We start from the raw sequence: 19,501 nt of genomic DNA, 5'->3' as shown, positions 1-19,501 counted from the left end.
CCTGTGGCCCGGCCAGACCTCACTGAGCTCACCAACTTCTTGTGGGGGCTACATGATAAGAAACCAGGCGATTCCAATACAGGGGCTGTGGGAGGTCAGAGGAAGCCCAGAACCCAGCCTGGGATCGGGGAAGGTTTTCCAGAGCAGATGTGGATGGGACCGAGAATTCCAAGATAAAATAGGCCGGCACCACTTTGGCAAGAGAGAACATCCCAGCAGGGTGCTCCTCTGTACCAAGGGTAAAAAGTGCTCCACAGACTATGTGTATCTGTGTGGGGCTGGTCGGCCCTGCAGCTCAGCCTGAGGGAAGACAGTGGAAAGCCACCCAAGGGCAGGGTGTGGAATTTGCAAAAGCCACCATCTGATTTGCATTTTTCAGCCTTTGGGGAAGCTGATTTGGATCCTTACAGGCATTGAGCATGTGGCCAAAGGGGGTAGGGGGGTTGTGGGGGAATGCTGGCTGGCCCCAGAGTTTGTGGTCAGGGATCCTTTGCCACTTCTACCATGTAGGACCTGGTATAGGTTATTTAACTAATCTCAGGTTAGAGTCCCAAAATAGGCATGATGGATGGCAGCACTGGTCTCACAAAGGCGGTGTAGGGACCACTATTAAATTAATTCCAGAATATCTCTTACACTGCTACTATATCCCACAGTGCTCTTTACCTGTTGGCTGCTACCATTATGACATTGCTCCCCTTCCTGTACTTCCATCAGTCCCCTGCCCAAAAGGGCCACCTGTGTCCAGTTTGCCACCTGATCCCTGAGTGACCAGGATGAAACGTGTACCTCTCTTGGGGCTAGACTCTCTCTCTCTCTTTCTCTCCCTCCCTCCTTCCTTCTTTCCCTCTGTCTTCCTCTCCCCCTGTCTTCCTCACCTCCTCCTTTTCCTTCTCTCCCTCCCTGCCTCCCCCAACCCCTCCTTACCTCTCCTTACTGAATCTCTCTGATCCAGTTGAGCTTGGAATCCCTTCTGTCTTGCTGAGTTCTCAAAATCATGCCTGTTCCTAGCTCAGGGCCACCTGTCCCCTGCTTGTGAGGCTTGGCATTCTGGTCTTTAAGACTCCAGCTTTGGTAGGGCACTGGTCCTTGGGCTTCAAGCCCTGCAGACCAGAGGCTGAGAATTGCTCTAGTTAGGTCCCCTTGCTTGGGGACTTCAGCTCTACGTATATCCTTGAGGTACCTTACCTTGTTGATGGGGTTTCAGAAAGCACCGTGGAGGAGCCAGCTTGAGGGCCGCAGACCCCCTCGGGTAATTTATCAGAGAGGCCCTTTCATTCATTCATTCCCTTACTCAGCCACCATTTTCTAAGCACCTACTATGTGGCAATCATCATGCCAAGCACTGAGGACAGAGCAGACAGCAGGATTGCTGTAAGGGAGATGGGGGGAGGTGGCGATAAATAAATAAATAAATAACAACAGAAGAATACCAGTTAATTGTTGGGGTGTAAGTGCTGGGAAGCAGGGTAGGTTGACAGAGTGGAAGTGGCTCTGTGGGACGCTGGGCACTCTCGGAGTCAGGGTAATCGGAAAAGGAATCCTAAAGAAGATGGTGCTTATATGACAGCCAGGATGAGGGAAGAACAATAGCTTTTAGACTTACCCGTGAGTCTCTGGAGGAGCGCTTAGTGACAGTAGTGAAGGGTTGATTTTTGGGCCGAGATGATGAGCTGTCCCAGGTGGGAGGCTCCCTGTGGCATCAGAGCGACAGGGTTTTGGCCTGGACCCCACTTGGTTTACCAGATCAGAGAACTCGAAGGCTGTGATGTGTCCCCTGTGGGCTCAGTTCACCCCACCAGGCGCCATCCTGGCTCCAGAAGGAAATAACCCAGCCCCGGTCCTGCCGGGCTCGGCAGAGGCGTCATCCAGGGAAGGCCCAAGCCAGGAGACGGGGCCTTGGGAAGAACAGCACGGAAGCACCCACTGCCTGAGTTTGTGTTCTTGTATCAGCCGTCTTCACTGCTTGCTAATAAGATATGCAAATTATCAGGGCTGTGAGGTCTTCGCCGCATTTCATCTTCTGCTTAATTAGTATTTAATCGTAATCTCATTTTAATTTTTTCACACTGGCACCCTAATTAAATGTTAGGGTGTTAGTCTTAACAATTAAATTATATTGGCAAATAGAGTCTTCAGGAAACTTGACCTTTTCCAAGCCGGGGCCCTCTCTAGCCAGATGCAAATGTTAATTAGATTTCTGCAAGATGCTGCCTTGAGTCCCCTTGGTGCGCCCATTTCGGTTGTTTTCTCCTTGTCATGGCCCTCGATTCAAAGGAGGCAGATACCCACAACCAGTGAGTTGGGCCCCTGGCGGGCAGAAGTTAGCATGGAACGGCTTGGTCATGAGCCTCTGGAAGGCCAGTGAAGCTGGTTTTTCTGGGGACGGGGAGGTTTGTTGAAGTTTGGTCTGAGGCCTGCAGTGCTCTTGGAAGTGGTTTCTTAACTAGTCCTTCTCGTTGGGTGATCTGGAGCCGTCACCGAGACCTGAGGCAGCCTTTTGTGGAGGCCACAGTGAGGTCAGGCATTGGGGAGAGAGGGACATTGGTGGCAGTTGGGCTGGGCTTGCAGATTGTTCTGGGGTAGGAAGGTGGAGTGGATGGTTGGGGACAGACAACACTGGGAAGAGCAACTTCCTCTTGAATGAGCCGTTGCCTGGAAGAACACTGAGCAGGAGGGTGCAGACATTCATGGCCTGGCTCTGAGAAGATCTGGATGGGCTTGACTGAGAAAAAATGCAGCCCTATCCACCTCTGACTCTCACACACAGAGCATGGCCCTGTGTTGCCCCGGCTGAGCAGGGAACATGCTGTCCTTGTTCCTAAGGGACACTGGAGACCCTCACCCATCTGTAAGCTCTGCCGGGGGCTGGCCTCTCCCTCAGCTGTCAACATAAGGTCCTGGCCTTTCCCTTGCCTGGCGTTGGTGCCCTGCACTCCTTCGCACCTCCCCTCCAGCCTCTGTTGGCAATAGGAACATAATTCTAAACCTTCTATAGAAAGGCCCCCAGGAGGCAGTCCCTTAATGGCAGTAATGCTTTCACAGAAGCCTTTCTACTGTCTGGTTTTGCCCTTAAGTGTTTCCCCTTCCCTCTGAAGTCCACTGCCAGCCGTCATTCAAACTCTGTCCTTTAACACATCAGAACACAGGTGAATTCAGTTCGACATTTACCAAACATCTCCTGTATGCAGTGCCCTGGACTGAGTTCAGAGAAGATGTGTCATTGTCATGATTGCCTTCATGTTGGCTTCTTACTCTGAAGTAAGTGGGCAGAAAGCCCACCTGAGTTACCTTTGCCTCTTCCTGCCCTGGCTGCAGAGCAGACCCCCCTGAGGCAGTCTTTCCTCCCCTCCTCCTGACAGGTCTTCCGGACAGACTTGATCACAGCCATGAAGATCCCAGACTCCTGCCAGCTCAGCCCGGATGACTACTACATCCTAGCGGACCCATGGCGACAGGAATGGGAGAAGGGTGTGCAGGTGCCCGCTGGGGCAGAGGCCATTCCAGAGCCCGTAGTGAGGTAAGCCAGACAGCCCACGCCAGGGGGCCCTAGACAGAAGAGGCTGGGGCAAGGGACCTTTGTGGCCTGTCTCTAGTCTGTCTTAGATGCTTTGGTCTCCTTAACCACTGAAAAATTCCAGAAATATTGGTAGTCTACCTTTGAGGCAAGGGCCTGGGCTTGGGCTCGGGCTCAGCTTTGGAGCCAGATGGCTTGGGTTCAAATTGCCATTTCCATTCACTGTGACCTTGGGCCAGAAATGTAATCTCCCTGGGCCTCGGTTTCCTTGTCTGTGAAATGGGAGTGGTAACAATACCACTTACTTTGTATGGTGGTCGGGATGACGGGACAGCGATGCATGGGAGACACTTGGCCATGGATTAGGCCATGGAAACTGGCCATGGATTAGCTTGATGTCAATCCAAGTTGAGTCCCATGAGCGGATCTCATCAGGGAAGTTTCCAGGTGTCTAAATAGTCTCTCAGACAGGGCTAAGCTGTGCTATTGACTTCTTAAACCTTTTTAAGGAGTTGTGAGTGGGAGGGAGTTGAATGCTGTCACACAGCAGATGCTCAGGAAGCTCTGGCTATGACCATCCTCAGGAGGATTCCCCAACAGCGCTGGGTCAGGGCTGGGTCAGTGGGTATCCTCTCTAGGCTTTGTAGATTCTGGTCTTGTGGATTGGAGAGACCCCTAGTGTGTCTTGGCTGTGGCCCTTCCTCCAGTGACAGAAGACAGACAAGTGCTACTCTCTGCACCCTGGAAAACCCCCTAAATCTTGTCTCTGGGCCAAGGGACCTGATGCCCTGGCCTCCCCGGCCCAACCAGCACACTAGCAGCCCGGTGGCTCTCGCTTAGGCCCATTTGACCAGGTCTGAGGCAAAGAGTGCAGCCTTCATCGCCCTTGACATTGGCACCATTGCTTGCTGGCAGCCACACCTAGAGTGGCTCACAGACCCTCCGTGCCCAGCTGGTGCCAGGTCTGTGCTGGGCACAGGATTACGGGGACAAATCAGACTCTGTACCCTGCCTAGGTGCATTGTGAGGACTGGGTGCTGGGCAGAGCTCATGCTGTGGCTTCTGAGGTCTGAGTGCCTGCCAGTGCTTGGTGTCAGGCTCTCTGAGAATCAGGGGAGCTCTAGGCTTCTCTAGAAGGGAGAACATGTGGAGTTTTCTAGAGGGAGTGGATTCTCCACATCCCCTACCTAGGGCCAGAAACAGGGCTTAAGCTCCTAGCCAGTTTCACACCTTCATTTCACCAGACTAAGGAACTGTTATTAACCTATTTGAACCAGTTTCCTCCTCTGTAAAGTGGGGCTAATAATAGTAGCTGCCTAATGGTGTGATGGGGACTACAGGAGAATACACATGGCAGGGACCCATGGCAGGCCAGCAGCTGGGGAGAGAGGTGCCTCCTGATGAGGCTTGGCCCAGCTGTCTGTTCTCCCTCCTTGACGTCAGTGTCAGGTGGTTCCAGAAACATCCAGTGGCCTGGGTAATTAATTGCAAATGCTTCCACACCAGTAGCGTGGCTTCTGCCTGCCAGCTCAATGCCTTATCTGTTGACAACAAGAACAGAGCACGTGTTCAGGCAGCTCTGGCTCAAGGAGGTTCATTCTCTGGGTATGCGCGGCGCCTCTAAGCTGACAGGAGCCAGGCCTGTCCATGCTCTCTGAAGAGGACAGGCTGGAGGCAGGGCAGGCTGTTCTCCAGGAGAAGGCTCCCCTGTCTCCCTCCAGCCCAGTCCCTCCATCTTCCTGTGGACCTCCCACTGAAAGGCCCTTATCTAGAAGCCACTGCAGCTGCCAGCACAGGCAGAATTGTTACAGCCGCTCTTCTTGAGAATGTGCTGGGCTGAGCCTATTACGTTCATCTTCTCAGTTAATTATCATACCAGCACTAAAAGTACATCTTACTGCCCTGATTTGATAGATGAGGAAGCTGGGAAATTCTGGGGAATTCCCTGCGTGACCGCCAGGGCCTCGGGGGCTGGGCCAGGAAATTACAAGCCCCGGGTTGCCCCTGTGAGGCCCAGAGAGAGCCTGTGCCCCAATCACACTGGCATACTGGCTCTGGCTGCCTTTCCCCCGCTACTGCCGCGGCGCGTTCCATCTCCCCCCTTTTCATCCAGTCTTTCCTGGCCCTGGGGCAGGTCTGCCTACCTCATGGTCTGAAATTTCTCTGGGTAATGAGAACCTGTCTCACCCCCTGATGGCGAACTGAGTGATGGCCTCTGTTGCTCCCTCTCTGTGGCCAGAAGACTCAGCCCAGGGCAAAGCCAGCCTCTGGTACAGGTGTCCTCTTTTTGGAGTAGACACCCTCCCCCAGGTCCCAGCCCAGCCATCCACTTCCTGCAGCTGACCTCTGCCCTGCCGGCTAGAGCTGAGATGGTGTCCTTAGCCTGGGGTCAGATAAGCCTGGGAAGAGACCTTCTGCCAGAGCCAAAGAGGTGTCACAGAGGAAGCTGAGGGCCCCAGGAAGCACAGAAAATGCCTTCTCTGACGTGAGCCCCTGAACCCTAGATTCTTCGAGAAAGAAAGGAATGTGATCTTGGCTCCAGGGGTCTGGCCAGGTGGCAGCTGAGTGACCACACAGGTGTAGCGTGAGGCCAGTAGGTCATGAGGCAAAGCTCAGATCCAAAACCTGACTGAGCCTGCTCTGGGAGCACAAACAAAGCAGAGTCAAGACAAAAGTAATCTATGTTTTTAAGAGAATATATTAATTCCAATAAGACCCTCAGGGAACTTTGTAGGACTGAGAATATCAGTACTGCATCCATTTGGAATGATCTGTTTTTCAGGAGGATTGGGGAAGTCACACCATTAGTGGTTACCTGAGGTTTCCTTCATCTGGGCCTCCCTCGTGGGACAGGGTGGAGCCAAGCACTTTCCCTTGCTCCTTGCGCCCTTCAACCTCCTCCAACCCTCCCCTCCTGGTCTGCAGGCCTTTTTTTGCCTCCCTTTCTCCTCCATCCTTTCTGCCCCTCTGGCTGACACGTGCCAACTCCTGGAGCCCAGGAGTCCTCCCCACAGCTCAGCCACGTCTCTGTGCCACCCTGCCTTCCCCTCCCCAGTCTGCACTGAGTCCCAGCCCCTGGCAGCCCTGCCTTCGACCCCAGGAGGCCTCTTGGGCAAGTGAGGGGCCTCTCAGCCCTGGCAAGGCTGGCCAGATGGAAACCAGGCTCCGCAGCGATAACCATGGCAACCGGTGGGGGGTGGGAAGAGCTGGCATTTTGAACTGGCATCGGGAACTCAGGGGCAGCACACAGCTGAGCCAAGAGGGGAAACTGGGCCCTCCCTAGGCAAAAAGCCCTCCTATTCCATTTCAGAAGGAGGAAAGTGATATCCAGAGGACTTAAAATACGCACTCAAGCACCTGTAGGGCTTGCTGTGTGCCAGGCACTGTTCTCAGAGCTTTACACATATCCGTCTATTTAACCCCTGCCAGCCATTGAAGGTAAGTACTGTTACTGCTAGGTTATTTTTTTGGATGAGGTCACTGGGCCCAGAGAAGTTAAGCAGCTTGCCCAGATCGCACAGAGTGGTAGGTCAAGGGGTGTCTGGCAGGCTCAGTTGGTAGAGTATGTGACTCTTACCTTGGGGTTCAAGGTCGAGCCCCACATTGGGGCTAGGGTTTACTTAAAAGAAAATAGCGGATCAGGACTTTGAGTCCACATTCTGCAGCTAGGACCCTTCCCATCTGCCTCAGGGAGAGGCGTGGCCCAAAGGAGGGCCACGCTGGAGTGTGGTCCTGGGAATGTAGTAGGCATATCTTTCTGTCCAGGGGAGGAGGCCTCCATCTTGCACTGAGGGTGGGGGCACCACTGTGAGAGACTGACGGCCCAGGTTACATTGTATCTGGGGAGGGAGACCTTTTCTGTGGAGAGGGCCATCCTGCACTGCAATACTGTACCCCCCAGATAAGGCCCCTTCTCACTCTAGAGGAGGCCTAGCCTCACGTCCCCTTGTGGAGATGTGGGGACAATCCCTGGCCTCCCACCTAGCCTTGAGGGGTATATGCTAAAGGACCTGAAGCCTTACTGACTCGACCCCACTTCTCCCAAAGTGCCTGGCACAGAGCATTGCCTAGAAGAGCACATGGACTGCCTGTTGGATAGACCCAGGCAGGGCAGATCTAGGTCATGGAGCTTTAGCTGAGCCCAGATGCCCTCATAAGAGGACCAGGAGAGGTGTGCTATGGGCAGGATGGATGTTTACGGGATGTGCAGGACAGTGGGTCAGCACCCACTCCCAATCCACATTCTGTCCTTTGATCTCCTCTCCTGTTTACCCGTAGTCCTTGGAGTCTCTGCAGGTGGGCAGGCAGGACAAGGTAGTATTAGGAGGTGACCTCAAAGTCTCACACTTCATTTGCCCACCAGCTCCTCAGCTGGGCTGGCCAACTCACTGGAGGTCCCCGGATCCAGTGAGGGTGGCAGGCTGAGGGTCCCTCCCCTCATGTTACCCTCTCTTGATTTCCTAGGATCCTCCCGCCGCTGGAAGGCCCCCCTACCCAGGTGTCCCCTAGCTGCTCTGAACTTGGCGAGGGCTCCCAGCCTGATTGGCCTGGGGGTAGCCGCTATGACCTGGACGAGATTGATGCCTACTGGCTGGAGCTCATCAACTCGGAGCTCAAGGAGATGGGTAGGTGACCTGCCAGGCTGAGAGCGGGATTGGGGCAGGCCAGGCAGAGTTTTCTTCAAATGGCAGCATTCTCACCCTCAGAAGGGCAGTGCCCACCACGAGGCTTTGGCGCTGCATGGATATGAAAGAAAGTCCCTACCACATTACTGATCGGAGAACTTGTTTGGGGTCTCTGTGCCTCATGTGCTGTAGCTGTCAGGTGGGAACAATAATGGCCTGTCATTTGCAGAGTTCTTGAGGATATTATTGGTAAGCCTGTTAACGCAGAGATTAAGTGAGCACATAAGTGAGGCTAGGATGACAGATGGGGTGTGGGGTCAGTTAGTAGGGGCCTCCTTGGCTGGAGCCCACCAACATGTCCTAGGATGGTCCGTCCCCCCCCGCCCCATATATGCAGCTCAGGCAGTGGATTGCCCATGCATGCAGCTGCATCCCAGAGATCCTTCCATGTTGTCCACATGTACACATGTGTGGTCACAAGCGGGCTATCTAAAGTCAGAAGAGCAGGACCAGCCCCCAGGGGTGTGTGATATTGAACGGTCCGGCCCATCCCGTTTCCAGATGATGGCGCTGAGGCCCATGACAGTGGATGCATTTTCCCAGGTCATACAGCGGACAAGTGGAGCCCCCTCCATACACCTGTCCTGACAACCCACGCTCTTAACACCGTCCCCTGCTGTCCTCACAGAGAGGCCAGAGCTGGACGAGCTGACGCTGGAGCGAGTGCTAGAGGAGCTGGAGACCCTGTGCCACCAGAATATGGTACGGGCCATCGAGACTCAGGAGGGGCTGGGCATCGAGTATGACGAGGACGTTGTCTGTGACGTGTGCCGCTCTCCGGAGGGCGAAGATGGCAACGAGATGGTCTTCTGTGACAAATGCAACGTCTGCGTGCACCAGGTGGGCAGCCCCTCTGCCCCACCCCCATCCTCGCCTGCTTCCAGCAGCTGGTCATCCTGGTCCTTGCTAGAGGGATGCCACAGGCCCCCAGAAAGCAGGACGAGGGAGGAGGAAGGGGATGGCGTGAGTGCCCAGGGCTCAGCGCTGTCCCCAGACTTGAGTAAATACCCGCTGGGTGGTCTTTACATCCTTTTCCTGGGGGCCTCGTTCCATCTATCTGCACTGAATTCCCTGACGCCCTGCTCCTCCCCTCCGACCTGAACTGAGGAAGAGGCTGCACAGTGCGGTGATGGAAAGCAAAGCCTGGAGCTAGGCTGCCTGATTGCAAATTGTGGCCTTGCCCTTTATAATCTCTGTGACCTTGGGTAGTATCTTAGTCTCTCTGGGCCTCTACTTCCTCAACTCTAAATAAAAATAAGTCGCTGGGAGGATTCAGTTATTCCTAGGAGTTCTTTGCTTAAACAGTATAGTACAGGCTATAAGTTTTTACCACTGCTGATCTTACAAACCAGGTGTGTTGCCAGACATGCTCTCCCTCTTCATCTTGAGCCCAAACCTCGCAGGTTTTAGGCATCTCTGGGCCTTACTTGCAGAAGACTTGACTGGAACCTAGTGGACCCACTCTAGCTCTGACTTGAACACATACTACTCCTTAGCCATTGCTGCTGGAAGAGCTCCTGGGGAGCTCAGAGGCAGTGGACCCCTCATTCATTCATGTCCCTTATACGTAGTAGCTCATAGGTTCACAAGCCCTAGGCATGACTAGAAGGAGCCCCTTTCACAAATCTCTGAACAGAGAAGAATGCTCAGGGCCTTGTCCTCAGGCAGTATACAAACCCAAATTTGTGTCCAACTTCTAGGAGCTCGTGGACACTTCTGAAGTCCAACACTTACTAGGAACCTCTGACCAAGATGACTTTCCTCTCAACAGAGGGCAGAGCTGAGCCCTTCTGCGGAGGACTGGAGTCTTGGCCTTAGAATCCGTCCAGAGGCCTCCTTGCCAGAGCCTGCTAGCAGTGGGGTTCTGTAGCTCCTCACATGGGCTGGCCAGGGACTGTTTGCAGCTGACTCCCCACCAGCTGTAGATGGTGACCTCCTTGTTCTCTACCCAGGCATGCTACGGGATCCTCAAGGTGCCCACGGGCAGCTGGCTGTGCCGGACATGTGCCCTGGGTGTCCAGCCAAAGTGCCTGCTCTGCCCCAAGCGAGGAGGAGCCTTGAAGCCCACCAGAAGCGGGACCAAGTGGGTGCACGTCAGCTGCGCGCTGTGGATTCCTGAGGTGGGCAGATCGGGGTGGGGGCAGCCCTGGGGAAGTGGAGCATAGAACTCCGGGAGCAGAGCACTGAGAAAGAAGCAGGCTTCTGTAAAAAGGGGTGTCTCATGTGGCACCTGAGAAGAACTGGGGCAGCAACCCATAGAGAGCTTTGCCTGTGGACGTGGGTAGAGCTCAGGTGGTGGTTTCCATGGGTAGGTGGGATTGTGGGCCTTCGGTACCCAGAGGGTAGGTCTGAGAGCCGAGCAGAAGTCAGGCAGCAGAGCCGAGGGGAAAGTGTGTTGTGGGTCCCTCGTAATCCAGGCAGTGGTTCCAACCAACATCAGGCTCCTTGCTTAAAACAAAAATAAGCCAGTTGACCTAAAAGGAAATCAGGTAGTCAGGCAGAGAGCTAATTAGAAGTGGATGGTGGTCCTGCTACCACGGCTGTGGCTCAGATAGAGGAGTTGGCCTGGGTCTGAGTCTAGGTGGTGGGGGACCGTGGGTGACAGGCCAGGCCCACTGTGACTTAGTGAGTCACCAGAGCACTGAGCCCCTGGAAGGCCATCCTGTTTTATTTGAGATAGGAAATGCTGAAATTCACCAGAGTTTCTGCCCCAACCCTGCTGTGTGCCCCAACTCGGAATATAGCCCCCCTCCGTTGCTGCCTGTGCCTGCAAGCAAGCCAGGTGGCCCTTTCAGCAGGGGCCCTTTCCCTTCTTGGGCTTCAGTCTGAAGGCTCTTACAGGGACCCCCACTAGGCTTCTGTCGTGATCGTGGTTGTGTTGACAGTGGTATCTTGCTCCCAGAGCAGCTCTTCAAAGCTGGGACTACCTCTGAGTGTGCCCTGGGTTGGGCACTACAGAGACAGAACTAGCAAGAGCTCTTCCTTACCACGGGGACCCTGTGGTTCAGGACCTCTGGACAGGGGCCCTTCTGCCGTCTTAGGCATGGACAGTGGGGAGGCAGATGGATTCACTGGGGCTGAGGGGTGGGCTGTGCCCAGGAGAGTTAGATAATGGTTGTTGGCTTGTCCCCGTAGGAGGGACAGGCAGGACTAAACAAAGGCATATCCCCAGTGCCGAGGAAAGCCCTGGAGGAGAAGAGATGTTGCCTTAAGACCTTAGTTGCTGCCCAGAAATGTAAACTAAATAAACACATGTTCTAATAAGAACTCCAAAGGTGCTAGTACGGAAGGGGTGACATACAGAAGACACGGGCATGCTGCATATACTCACCTGTGTGTGCATCTGCATGCACACACACACGCGCGTGCGCACACTCACACACACACACATTCTGCAGCCTCCCTGCCTCAAGGCCCACACCGCCACGGGCACATACACACACTCAGCTACACGGACTTATGTGCACTCTCAAACATGGTTACAAACAACTTAAGACTAGTCACAGGTGAGCAAACACTAGTTTACTTACTTCCTGGTCAGCTTGGGATTCGGGCTGTCGCACTGCCCTGTGTGCCCACTGCCTGGTTTTGGCAGATAACTCCCTTCTGGGGGATCACTAGAGTCGAGCTGGGGAGGAGAGGCCTGATGCAGTTCCCTGTCTCCTGCCCAGGTCAGCATTGGGTGCCCAGAGAAGATGGAGCCCATCACCAAGATCTCTCATATCCCCGCCAGCCGCTGGGCTCTGTCCTGCAACCTTTGCAAGGAGTGCACAGGCACCTGCATCCAGGTACGAGGTCCTTCACCCCGTGGATGTCCAGGGACTTCTGACATCAAACGTAACATGTGGGAGGGGCAGGAAACACTCCTCCTCCAGGTGAGCTAACAGGCTCTCCCCATGCAGGGCCAGGCTATGGCAGTCTGTCCATAGCAGGGGGTCCAAAATTCTGGCATGCATCAGTATTATCTGGGGGGCTTGTTAAGACAGAATTGCTGGGCCTGTCCCCCGGGGTCCTGATTCAATAGATCTGAAATGGGCTGAGAATTTGCTTTTCCAGCAAGTTCCCAGATGATGTGATGCTGCTGGTTTTGGGGTTGGAAAATGGGGGTTCATTTTTTGTCCTCATTTTCCTAGAAACAGTTGTCATTGCAGACGCTAGATGTACTTCCACCCATTTTTAAGACTTCCAAAATGACTTGTGCTTGCAACATAAAGGTTCATTAATAGTTGGGTGGGGTATTGCTGAAACATTTATGAGCGGCCCTCAGCCATCTTCCAAGGCTAGGGGAGAGTAGCAGACCCCGAGTTGGCCCCAGCTGCCTGGGCAAGAGAAGGAAGGGGTCCACTTCCAGCCCCTCTGGTCCCAGAGGACAAAGGAGACGCACAACCCTCCGTCTCAGTTCATGCTGTGGAAGGGAGGCAGTGACCGACCATCCCCAGCCTCTCTCTCCTAATTCCTCTTGTTCCAAAGTCGTTTTACCCACACAGTTATGCAGCTTATCCTCAAGGATTGTCTAATCACCAGACTGTCCATTTCCCCAGAATATGTATGGTGCTGAACCCCATTTCAGGCTCCCCTAGAACTCCCCCTTCCCATTTACCAGAGCTCCTTCCATACCCACAGTGTGTTGGGCGTCCGTGCCACTTTAGGTCAGATCTCACCAGGAGCCTGGATTCTCAGGAACCTCTTCCCTCCTCTCAGGGCTCCCCTTGTGCCTGACACTTGCCCTCCTCTCCCTCCAGTGTTCCATGCCTTCCTGCGTCACAGCGTTCCACGTCACATGCGCCTTTGACCATGGCCTGGAAATGCGGACTATCTTAGCAGACAACGACGAGGTCAAATTCAAGTCGTTCTGCCAGGAGCACAGTGACGGGGGCCCCCGGGGGGAGCCCACTTCCGACCCTGCAGAGCCCAGCCCGGCTGGTGAGGACCTGGAGAAGGTGACTGTGCGCAAACAGCGGCTGCAGCAACTGGAGGAAGACTTCTACGAGCTGGTGGAGCCGGCCGAGGTGGCTGAGCGGCTGGAGCTGGCTGAGGCGCTGGTGGACTTCATCTACCAGTACTGGAAGCTGAAGAGGAAAGCCAACGCCAACCAGCCGCTACTGACCCCCAAGACCGACGAGGTGGACAACCTGGCCCAGCAGGAGCAGGATGTCCTCTACCGCCGCCTCAAACTCTTCACACACCTGAGGCAGGACTTGGAGAGGGTGAGTGGCCCCAGCTCTGGCCCACTGGCCAGCCTGCCTACCCAATGGATGTCCTGGGAGCCTTTCTACCCCATGCACTCTGCCTTGCAGCAGCCACGGCTCTCCAGGAGTCAGACGGTGCGCTCTGGCCGAGGGGCTGAGGACCTCTGGTTCTGTAACGGGGCGGGGCTGTCTGCTGCGGGGCAGAAGAGGGGAGCATCTGGCCCTTGGGTCTCTGAGCCCCTCTTGTTCCTACCTTTTTATAGGCCTGAAGGGTTGGGGGCTCTGCCAGGGTCCTGCAGCTAGAGGGCATCAGAGCTGGGCCACAGCCCAGGCTTCCAGCTTCTGCTGGCCTCTGTCCCCATTTGTGGCCTCTGTGAGCCATGCCTATTCCCAGCACGTGAGCTTCTGCTTGGAATCCAAGGCCAGGGAGGAACTGGGAGTCATAGCAGTTTGGATCAACCCGACAAACACGTGCTGGGCCAGGGCAGGGAAGACAGGAGTTAATGTGGGGTGCGGGGGCATGCAGGTGGGCCGAGACATAGTGGCCTGTGTGGAGAGAAGAAGGGAGCTCAGTGGGTAGGCCATGATGTGTGTGGAAACTGCAGAATATTTTAAGCAGGGACTGTCCCTCTCTGGCTGCAACTTCCAAACGCTCACCCTGGTGAAGGAATTGTGGGGCCTGCAGCAGATGGGTGACCCCAACCCCCCAGCTGTGTGCCGGGAGACCGGGTCTGGGCATGGTACAAGGTGGTAGTCCTGGGAGCTGAGTCACAGGAGGAGACACATGGCTTCCGGGTGAGCTGTGGTGGTTGAAGGGTAGTGAGAGTTGCTTTCCTGGAGCAGTGGAGGCCCCCCAAGCTTCAGTTCCCTTCTACTCCCCGAGAAAAGAGGTGAGGAGTTTCCACCTTCTTTGGGGAGGCCCTCGAACTCGACTCTTCTTTACCACTGTGTTACCTCCAGTGCTGCCACCAGGTTGGAGGCAACCCAAGGATGAAACAGGATGGTCTCTAAACCATCCTGGTGCTGTTCCAGCCCCTCGTCTTTGGGACATTCAGTTCGAGGGTTCCAGAGCACATGAGATCATGTCACAGTGTCTTCCGTGTGTGGCACAGAGACACATGCCTATCCTTGCCCCAGGTCTTGTTAGGAGACAGACCTGTGTGGACATGTTCAGGGGGCTTTGTGTGACCTGAGGCAGCCGCTTATCTTAGGTCCATCTCTGTTGGCAAGTCTATAAAATGGGTAGAACAACTTGGAAGGTGGTCTGCTATATTGGGGAGAACGTGAGATGGAGATGCTGAAACTGGGCCCGGTTTGCCCAATCTCCATCAGCCTCATCCTCTCCCCAGAGCGCTAGTCAAGGGGAAACGACCCTGCTGGCCTGGGAGGGGGCTTACTGCCTGGTAGCTGGCCTGGCAGAAGAGGCAGGTGGAGAGTGGGGACAGCAGATGTCCCTGGCTCCAGCCAGGCCAGAGGGCAAGGCCATCTACGTTGTAGCCGCCACTTCCTGGGCAGTCCAGTGCCCTGTCTCACGTAGCAGTGGCATCAAGTATATGAGGACATGGAGTACTTTCAGAGACCAGAGCTGCCTCCAGAGTTGTCCTCGGGCCACCCCTGAGTCTGCACCCTCCAGGGCTCCAGCGCTCACCCCTTGCTTTTACTCCTGCTATTTCCCAGATGACCCCTCAGGTCTGACCTCCCTAGGGTCTGTGCTGGTCAGCCCACGGGCTGGCTCCAGCTGGGCAGTGTAGGAGAAACCAGGAGGCAGGTGACTTATTTAATCATCAACCTGGAAAAAGAGACACAGTAATTCCTGCTGGCTCTAATGAGCAGATGAGAAAGCTAGGGGTCTGGAAGGGTCTGGAAGATGAATGACAGGAAACCTTTGAGGAAAGTGTGTTTTCTAGGGTATGACTTGAATTTGGACCTGATGGGGGTGGGGGTGGGAGGTTTGTTCTAAGGAGAGCTGTTGCCTTAACCTCCTGTTCACTATACTTCCTGAGCAAAAGCATCCTTATATCAGTCCCCCCAACCTCTGGTCCTCACTGTCAGCTGGTGCAGCTGTGCCCAGGAGCCAAGGTCAAGAGCTAGGATGCCAGAAGGTTCCCAGGCAACCAGAGCTGCCATGCAGACACCTTTGGGAAAGGGACAGAGCCCTCCAAAGTCAGGTGTGAATCTGCCTACTCTTCCTCCAGGAAGAGGGGGCAGGACTGACTTTTCAGGGCTTGGGAGGGCCCCATCAAAATGCTTGTCCAGAAGCCCCCGAGCTGAACTGGCGGGCACCAGCTGAGAACAAAGTGAGGGAGTGCACAGCCTTGGCCGGCCAAGGAGAGACTGCTAGACTGACCCTCCGGGTCTAGCCTCGGGGCCTTTCACAGCCATGCACTGGTGGCTTGTGTGAGTGAGCAGGGCTGAGAGCTCTGCCACGGGGGGATGCTTTCTGTGGGGACCCATAACTGTTGGTGGCCTGGCCATGGCCCAGTGCCAACGGCCAAAAGGAGCCAGCCTCTAACAGGGCACCAGGCCAGCTTGGGGGCCATCAGGGACCAGGGTCGGGGTTGAGACGGAAGCCTTGGGCAGCCTGGGTTTGCATCCAGTTCCGGCATTTCCCAGCTGTGTGTCTTCTGAGTTTCAGTTTCCTTTCTGTAAAATGGGAATAAGGAGCCAACTGACCTTGGCGTCACAGCGAAGGTGGGAGCACAGTGACCTCTGCTGTCCACCATGGTTATAGTTGCTGTCTGGCTCTTAGAAGAGTGGGCTGCTTGGAGAGGAGCCCCGTGGAGGACTGAGCACACAGGCCTGGTGCAAGGACCTGGGGAGGAATCACAGAGCATACTCCCTGATCACTGTGTCCCCCAAGGCCAGGCAGGGGTTTTGCTGAGAGAAGCAGAAGCCAGGGCCATGCTGCCGCCACTAGCCTGAAGTCCTATTTTATGGTCAGCTTGGAAAATGTGTGTTCCTAAAATCTCAGCCACAGGCCGTGGCCCCAACAGGCTGCTCAGGAAGGCACGGCTGCTGCCGGCTCCCAGAGTTATTCACAGCTGACACAAAAATTGCAGCGCTGATGAGCAGCCTGTCAACGCCGCCTGGTGTCCCCTAGCAACCGTGCCAGCGGCTTGGGCTGCATGGAGCTCCATGCCTGTGGCTCTAGTCTGGTTACCAGGAGTTTGCTTAAGAACATGACCTGGCTTGGGAAAGAGGGGAGAATTCTCAGACACACTCCCCCCTCCCTGAGGAAAGACCTATGGGATCTCCCCAAGGCCACACTTCTGATACTCTCTAACACTCGCCACCCACCTACTTCCTTGTCAGATCAGTCATACCCCATCTCCTCTGTCCTCAGTACCCGGACTTGTTCTCATTGACCTCCCACCAAAGCCTGCCTTGTGCCCCAGAACTATAGCCCCTCAACCCCTCTATCGCCCATCTCTAGCACATTGCCAACCCACTCATGTCCTCACTCCACTGAAACCTGGTCACCCCCTCACCCCGCTGCCCCATCAGTAACTGCAATCTCGAATCCCCCTATTTGCCCATAGACTCCTGTCTCCCTGCTCCATTCCGCAGCACCCCCTTGGCTGTCCCCCTTTTTCTTTAGCCCCACCCCATTTGGCTTGCTGCCTATGCCCTTGCCACTGTGTGAAGGCCACATACCTGGCAGAGGCCCACCTATTAGCAATCCCAATGTGCTGAGCAGCAAGTAAGCCTCACCGAGGTTCCTGTCAGCCAGCTTTGTTCTGTGATGTTCTGGGTTCCCCAGCCCAAACACTCATCATCTGCACCCCTATTTCATCTTACTCTGGGCTCCCCCTTCTCAGCCCTCAACCTTACTTCCTGTGTCTCAGACAAGAGGCAGCCCTCCAACCTCTGGCCTGTGGAGCCCTCTATTGGTTCTCTCCCCTTTCTCCTTATCCCCCCTTCCCCCAGTGCGCACCCTGTAGCACAGGAGTCGTCCTTTTCTTTAGGCTCACTCAATCTCCAGGATTTGAGTCCGTTTCACCTTCTTGCATCTCTGAAAACACATCTTCCCTCCCCATTGTTCCTCTAGTCCTGGGACCCGCTAGTACCCCCATCCCTATCCTCCCTTTCCTGTCCTCCCTAACTGTTCTTAATTCCTTGTTTCCCACTCTGGCCAGGCTCCTGCCACCACCATATTCCAGAACTATCCACCAAGGCCACCAATAGCTTCCATCTTCCTACCTCTTGTGGCCACTACACCATCCTCATCCTCCAGCATTCTCAGCCATGGTAGCCACTGTCAGACATACCTTTGGTCTTAAATTATGTTTCTTTTGGCCCCAGGGATCATCACCCAGGGGGTTCACCACACCCAGGGGGACTTCTCAGTGCTCTGCTCCGTGGCTCTGCTCCCCCTCAGGAGGCTGGTCCAGCCCACACCTCCCTTCTGGGTTCCAGCATCTCATGCCCAGCACCCCCAGGTCCAAGCTTGCTCCCCCCACAACCTCCCTAGTCTCCACAGATGCCTCAGCACTGGTCTAGTCTAGCTCAATATAACTGGCCAGAAGCCTTCCCTGCCCCTCCCCTCTCCTCACCCGTATTCAGGTTCACTCTGTAAAATTTGCTGATACTGCAACAATTTCATCAAAATAGAAAGGCTGTTTTTATGACCAATCCCTAGTTTGGGGGGACTTTGCTACTTGATTGATTTTTTTTTCATTCTGATTTTTTTTTTTTTTTAAGATTTTATTTATTTATTTGACAGAGACCACAAGTAGGCAGAGAGGCAGGTGGAGTGGGGGGGAAGTAGGCTCCCAGCTGAGCAGAGAGCCCGATGCAGGGCTCGATCCCAGGACCCTGAGATCATGACCTGAGCCAAAGGCAGAGGCTTTAACCCACTGAGCGCCCCCACCCCGCCCCGGGCGCCCCTCTGACTTTTTTTTAAAGAATTTATTTATTTGCGGGGGAGGGAGAATAGCTGGGGATGAGGAGAGGGAAAGGGAGAAGCAGGCTCCCTGCTGATCAAGGAGCTCCATGTGGGGCTCAATCCTAGGACCCTGAGATGATAACCCGATCTAACGTCAGACACAACCCAACTGAGCCACCTAAATGCCCCTCACCCCCATTTTCTTCTAAGAGAACTTTCTGTGTTTATAATCAGAAAAAAAACAATAATGACAGTGTAAGGAATTTGATAGGTTGGATGAGCTTCTGCGGTATCAATATTTGGTCCCCAAAAGCCGTCACAGAAGAGGAATGCTCCATTTGGTAAAATTAAGTATGGAACCAACAAACGGTTGTGGTTTTTTTTTGAACCAACAGTCTTGAGAGAAATTAGAGAATTAGTTGATGATTCCAGGGTGAGGGGGCAGCAGGGAGTCCCATCCCAACCAGTGTGTAGGCATTGTTGAGATTCTTACAGAAAGAAGCATTCCTGTCTTCTACAGCGAGAGCCTCCAGGTATCACTGATTGTGTAGTGTACCTTATCAGGAGAAAAACTCAGCATTTAACTACAGTATATTATACTTTTTCATGTCTCGTTCATATCTACCACTGTATATTAAGAAGCAGACAATCAGAATTTCTCACAGGATCAAAAAGACTCTGGTAGGGGCGCTTGGCTGGCTCCATCTGTAGAGTGTGTGACTCTTGATCTCAGGGTTGGGAGTTCCAGTCCACGCTGGGTATGGAGGTCACTTAAAAATAAAATCTTAAAAACACACACACTCACACCAGTAGATATTTTAATGTCTTTTTCCTATACTGTGATGAACTAACTCAGTAGCGTGTGCAGCTCACTTTGGAGGTGCTTGGCTGAGGGTAGTAATTTTCAGATTAGGTAGTGCTATATAAAATATGTATTTGAGGACCCAACCCCCAGAGACTTTGCTATTCTCCCAAGCCTGGGAATCTGTGGGTTTTTGTTTGTTTGTTTGTATAAGTAAGCTGCACACCCAGTGTGGAACCCAACACAGGGCTTGCACTTAAAACCCCAAGACCAACACCTGAGCTGAGATCAAGTCAGATACTTAAATGACCGAGGCCATCCAGGCTCCCCACTAGGAATCCATGGGGGATTTTTTGTTTTTGCTTTTAATATTTTATTTATCCACTTGACAGAAAGAGAGAGAAAGCACGAGCAGGGGAAGCT

At 54.1% G+C, this 19,501-nt stretch overlaps 1 protein-coding gene across 13 annotated transcripts in view; it reads left to right on the top strand.

The window, feature by feature from the left end:
* Positions 1–19,501, top strand: part of JADE2 (jade family PHD finger 2) — a 53,217-nt gene that overhangs the window by 21,275 nt on the left and 12,441 nt on the right. For all 13 annotated transcript variants that reach the window (XM_044227473.1, XM_044227431.1, XM_044227465.1 and 10 more), the window contains 6 exons: positions 3,363–3,520; positions 7,982–8,142; positions 8,831–9,042; positions 10,155–10,322; positions 11,874–11,990; positions 12,945–13,409. In XM_044227473.1, the coding sequence (XP_044083408.1) occupies positions 3,363–3,520; positions 7,982–8,142; positions 8,831–9,042; positions 10,155–10,322; positions 11,874–11,990; positions 12,945–13,409 (1,281 nt within the window). The remainder of the gene's footprint in view (positions 1–3,362; positions 3,521–7,981; positions 8,143–8,830; positions 9,043–10,154; positions 10,323–11,873; positions 11,991–12,944; positions 13,410–19,501) is intronic.

The sequence above is a fragment of the Neovison vison genome, chromosome 1 (genome assembly GCF_020171115.1).
Source record: "Neovison vison isolate M4711 chromosome 1, ASM_NN_V1, whole genome shotgun sequence".
NCBI lineage: Eukaryota > Metazoa > Chordata > Mammalia > Carnivora > Mustelidae > Neogale > Neogale vison.
The sequence above is the reverse complement of the archived record's forward strand: the minus strand, read 5'-3'. Positions and strand labels throughout refer to the sequence as shown.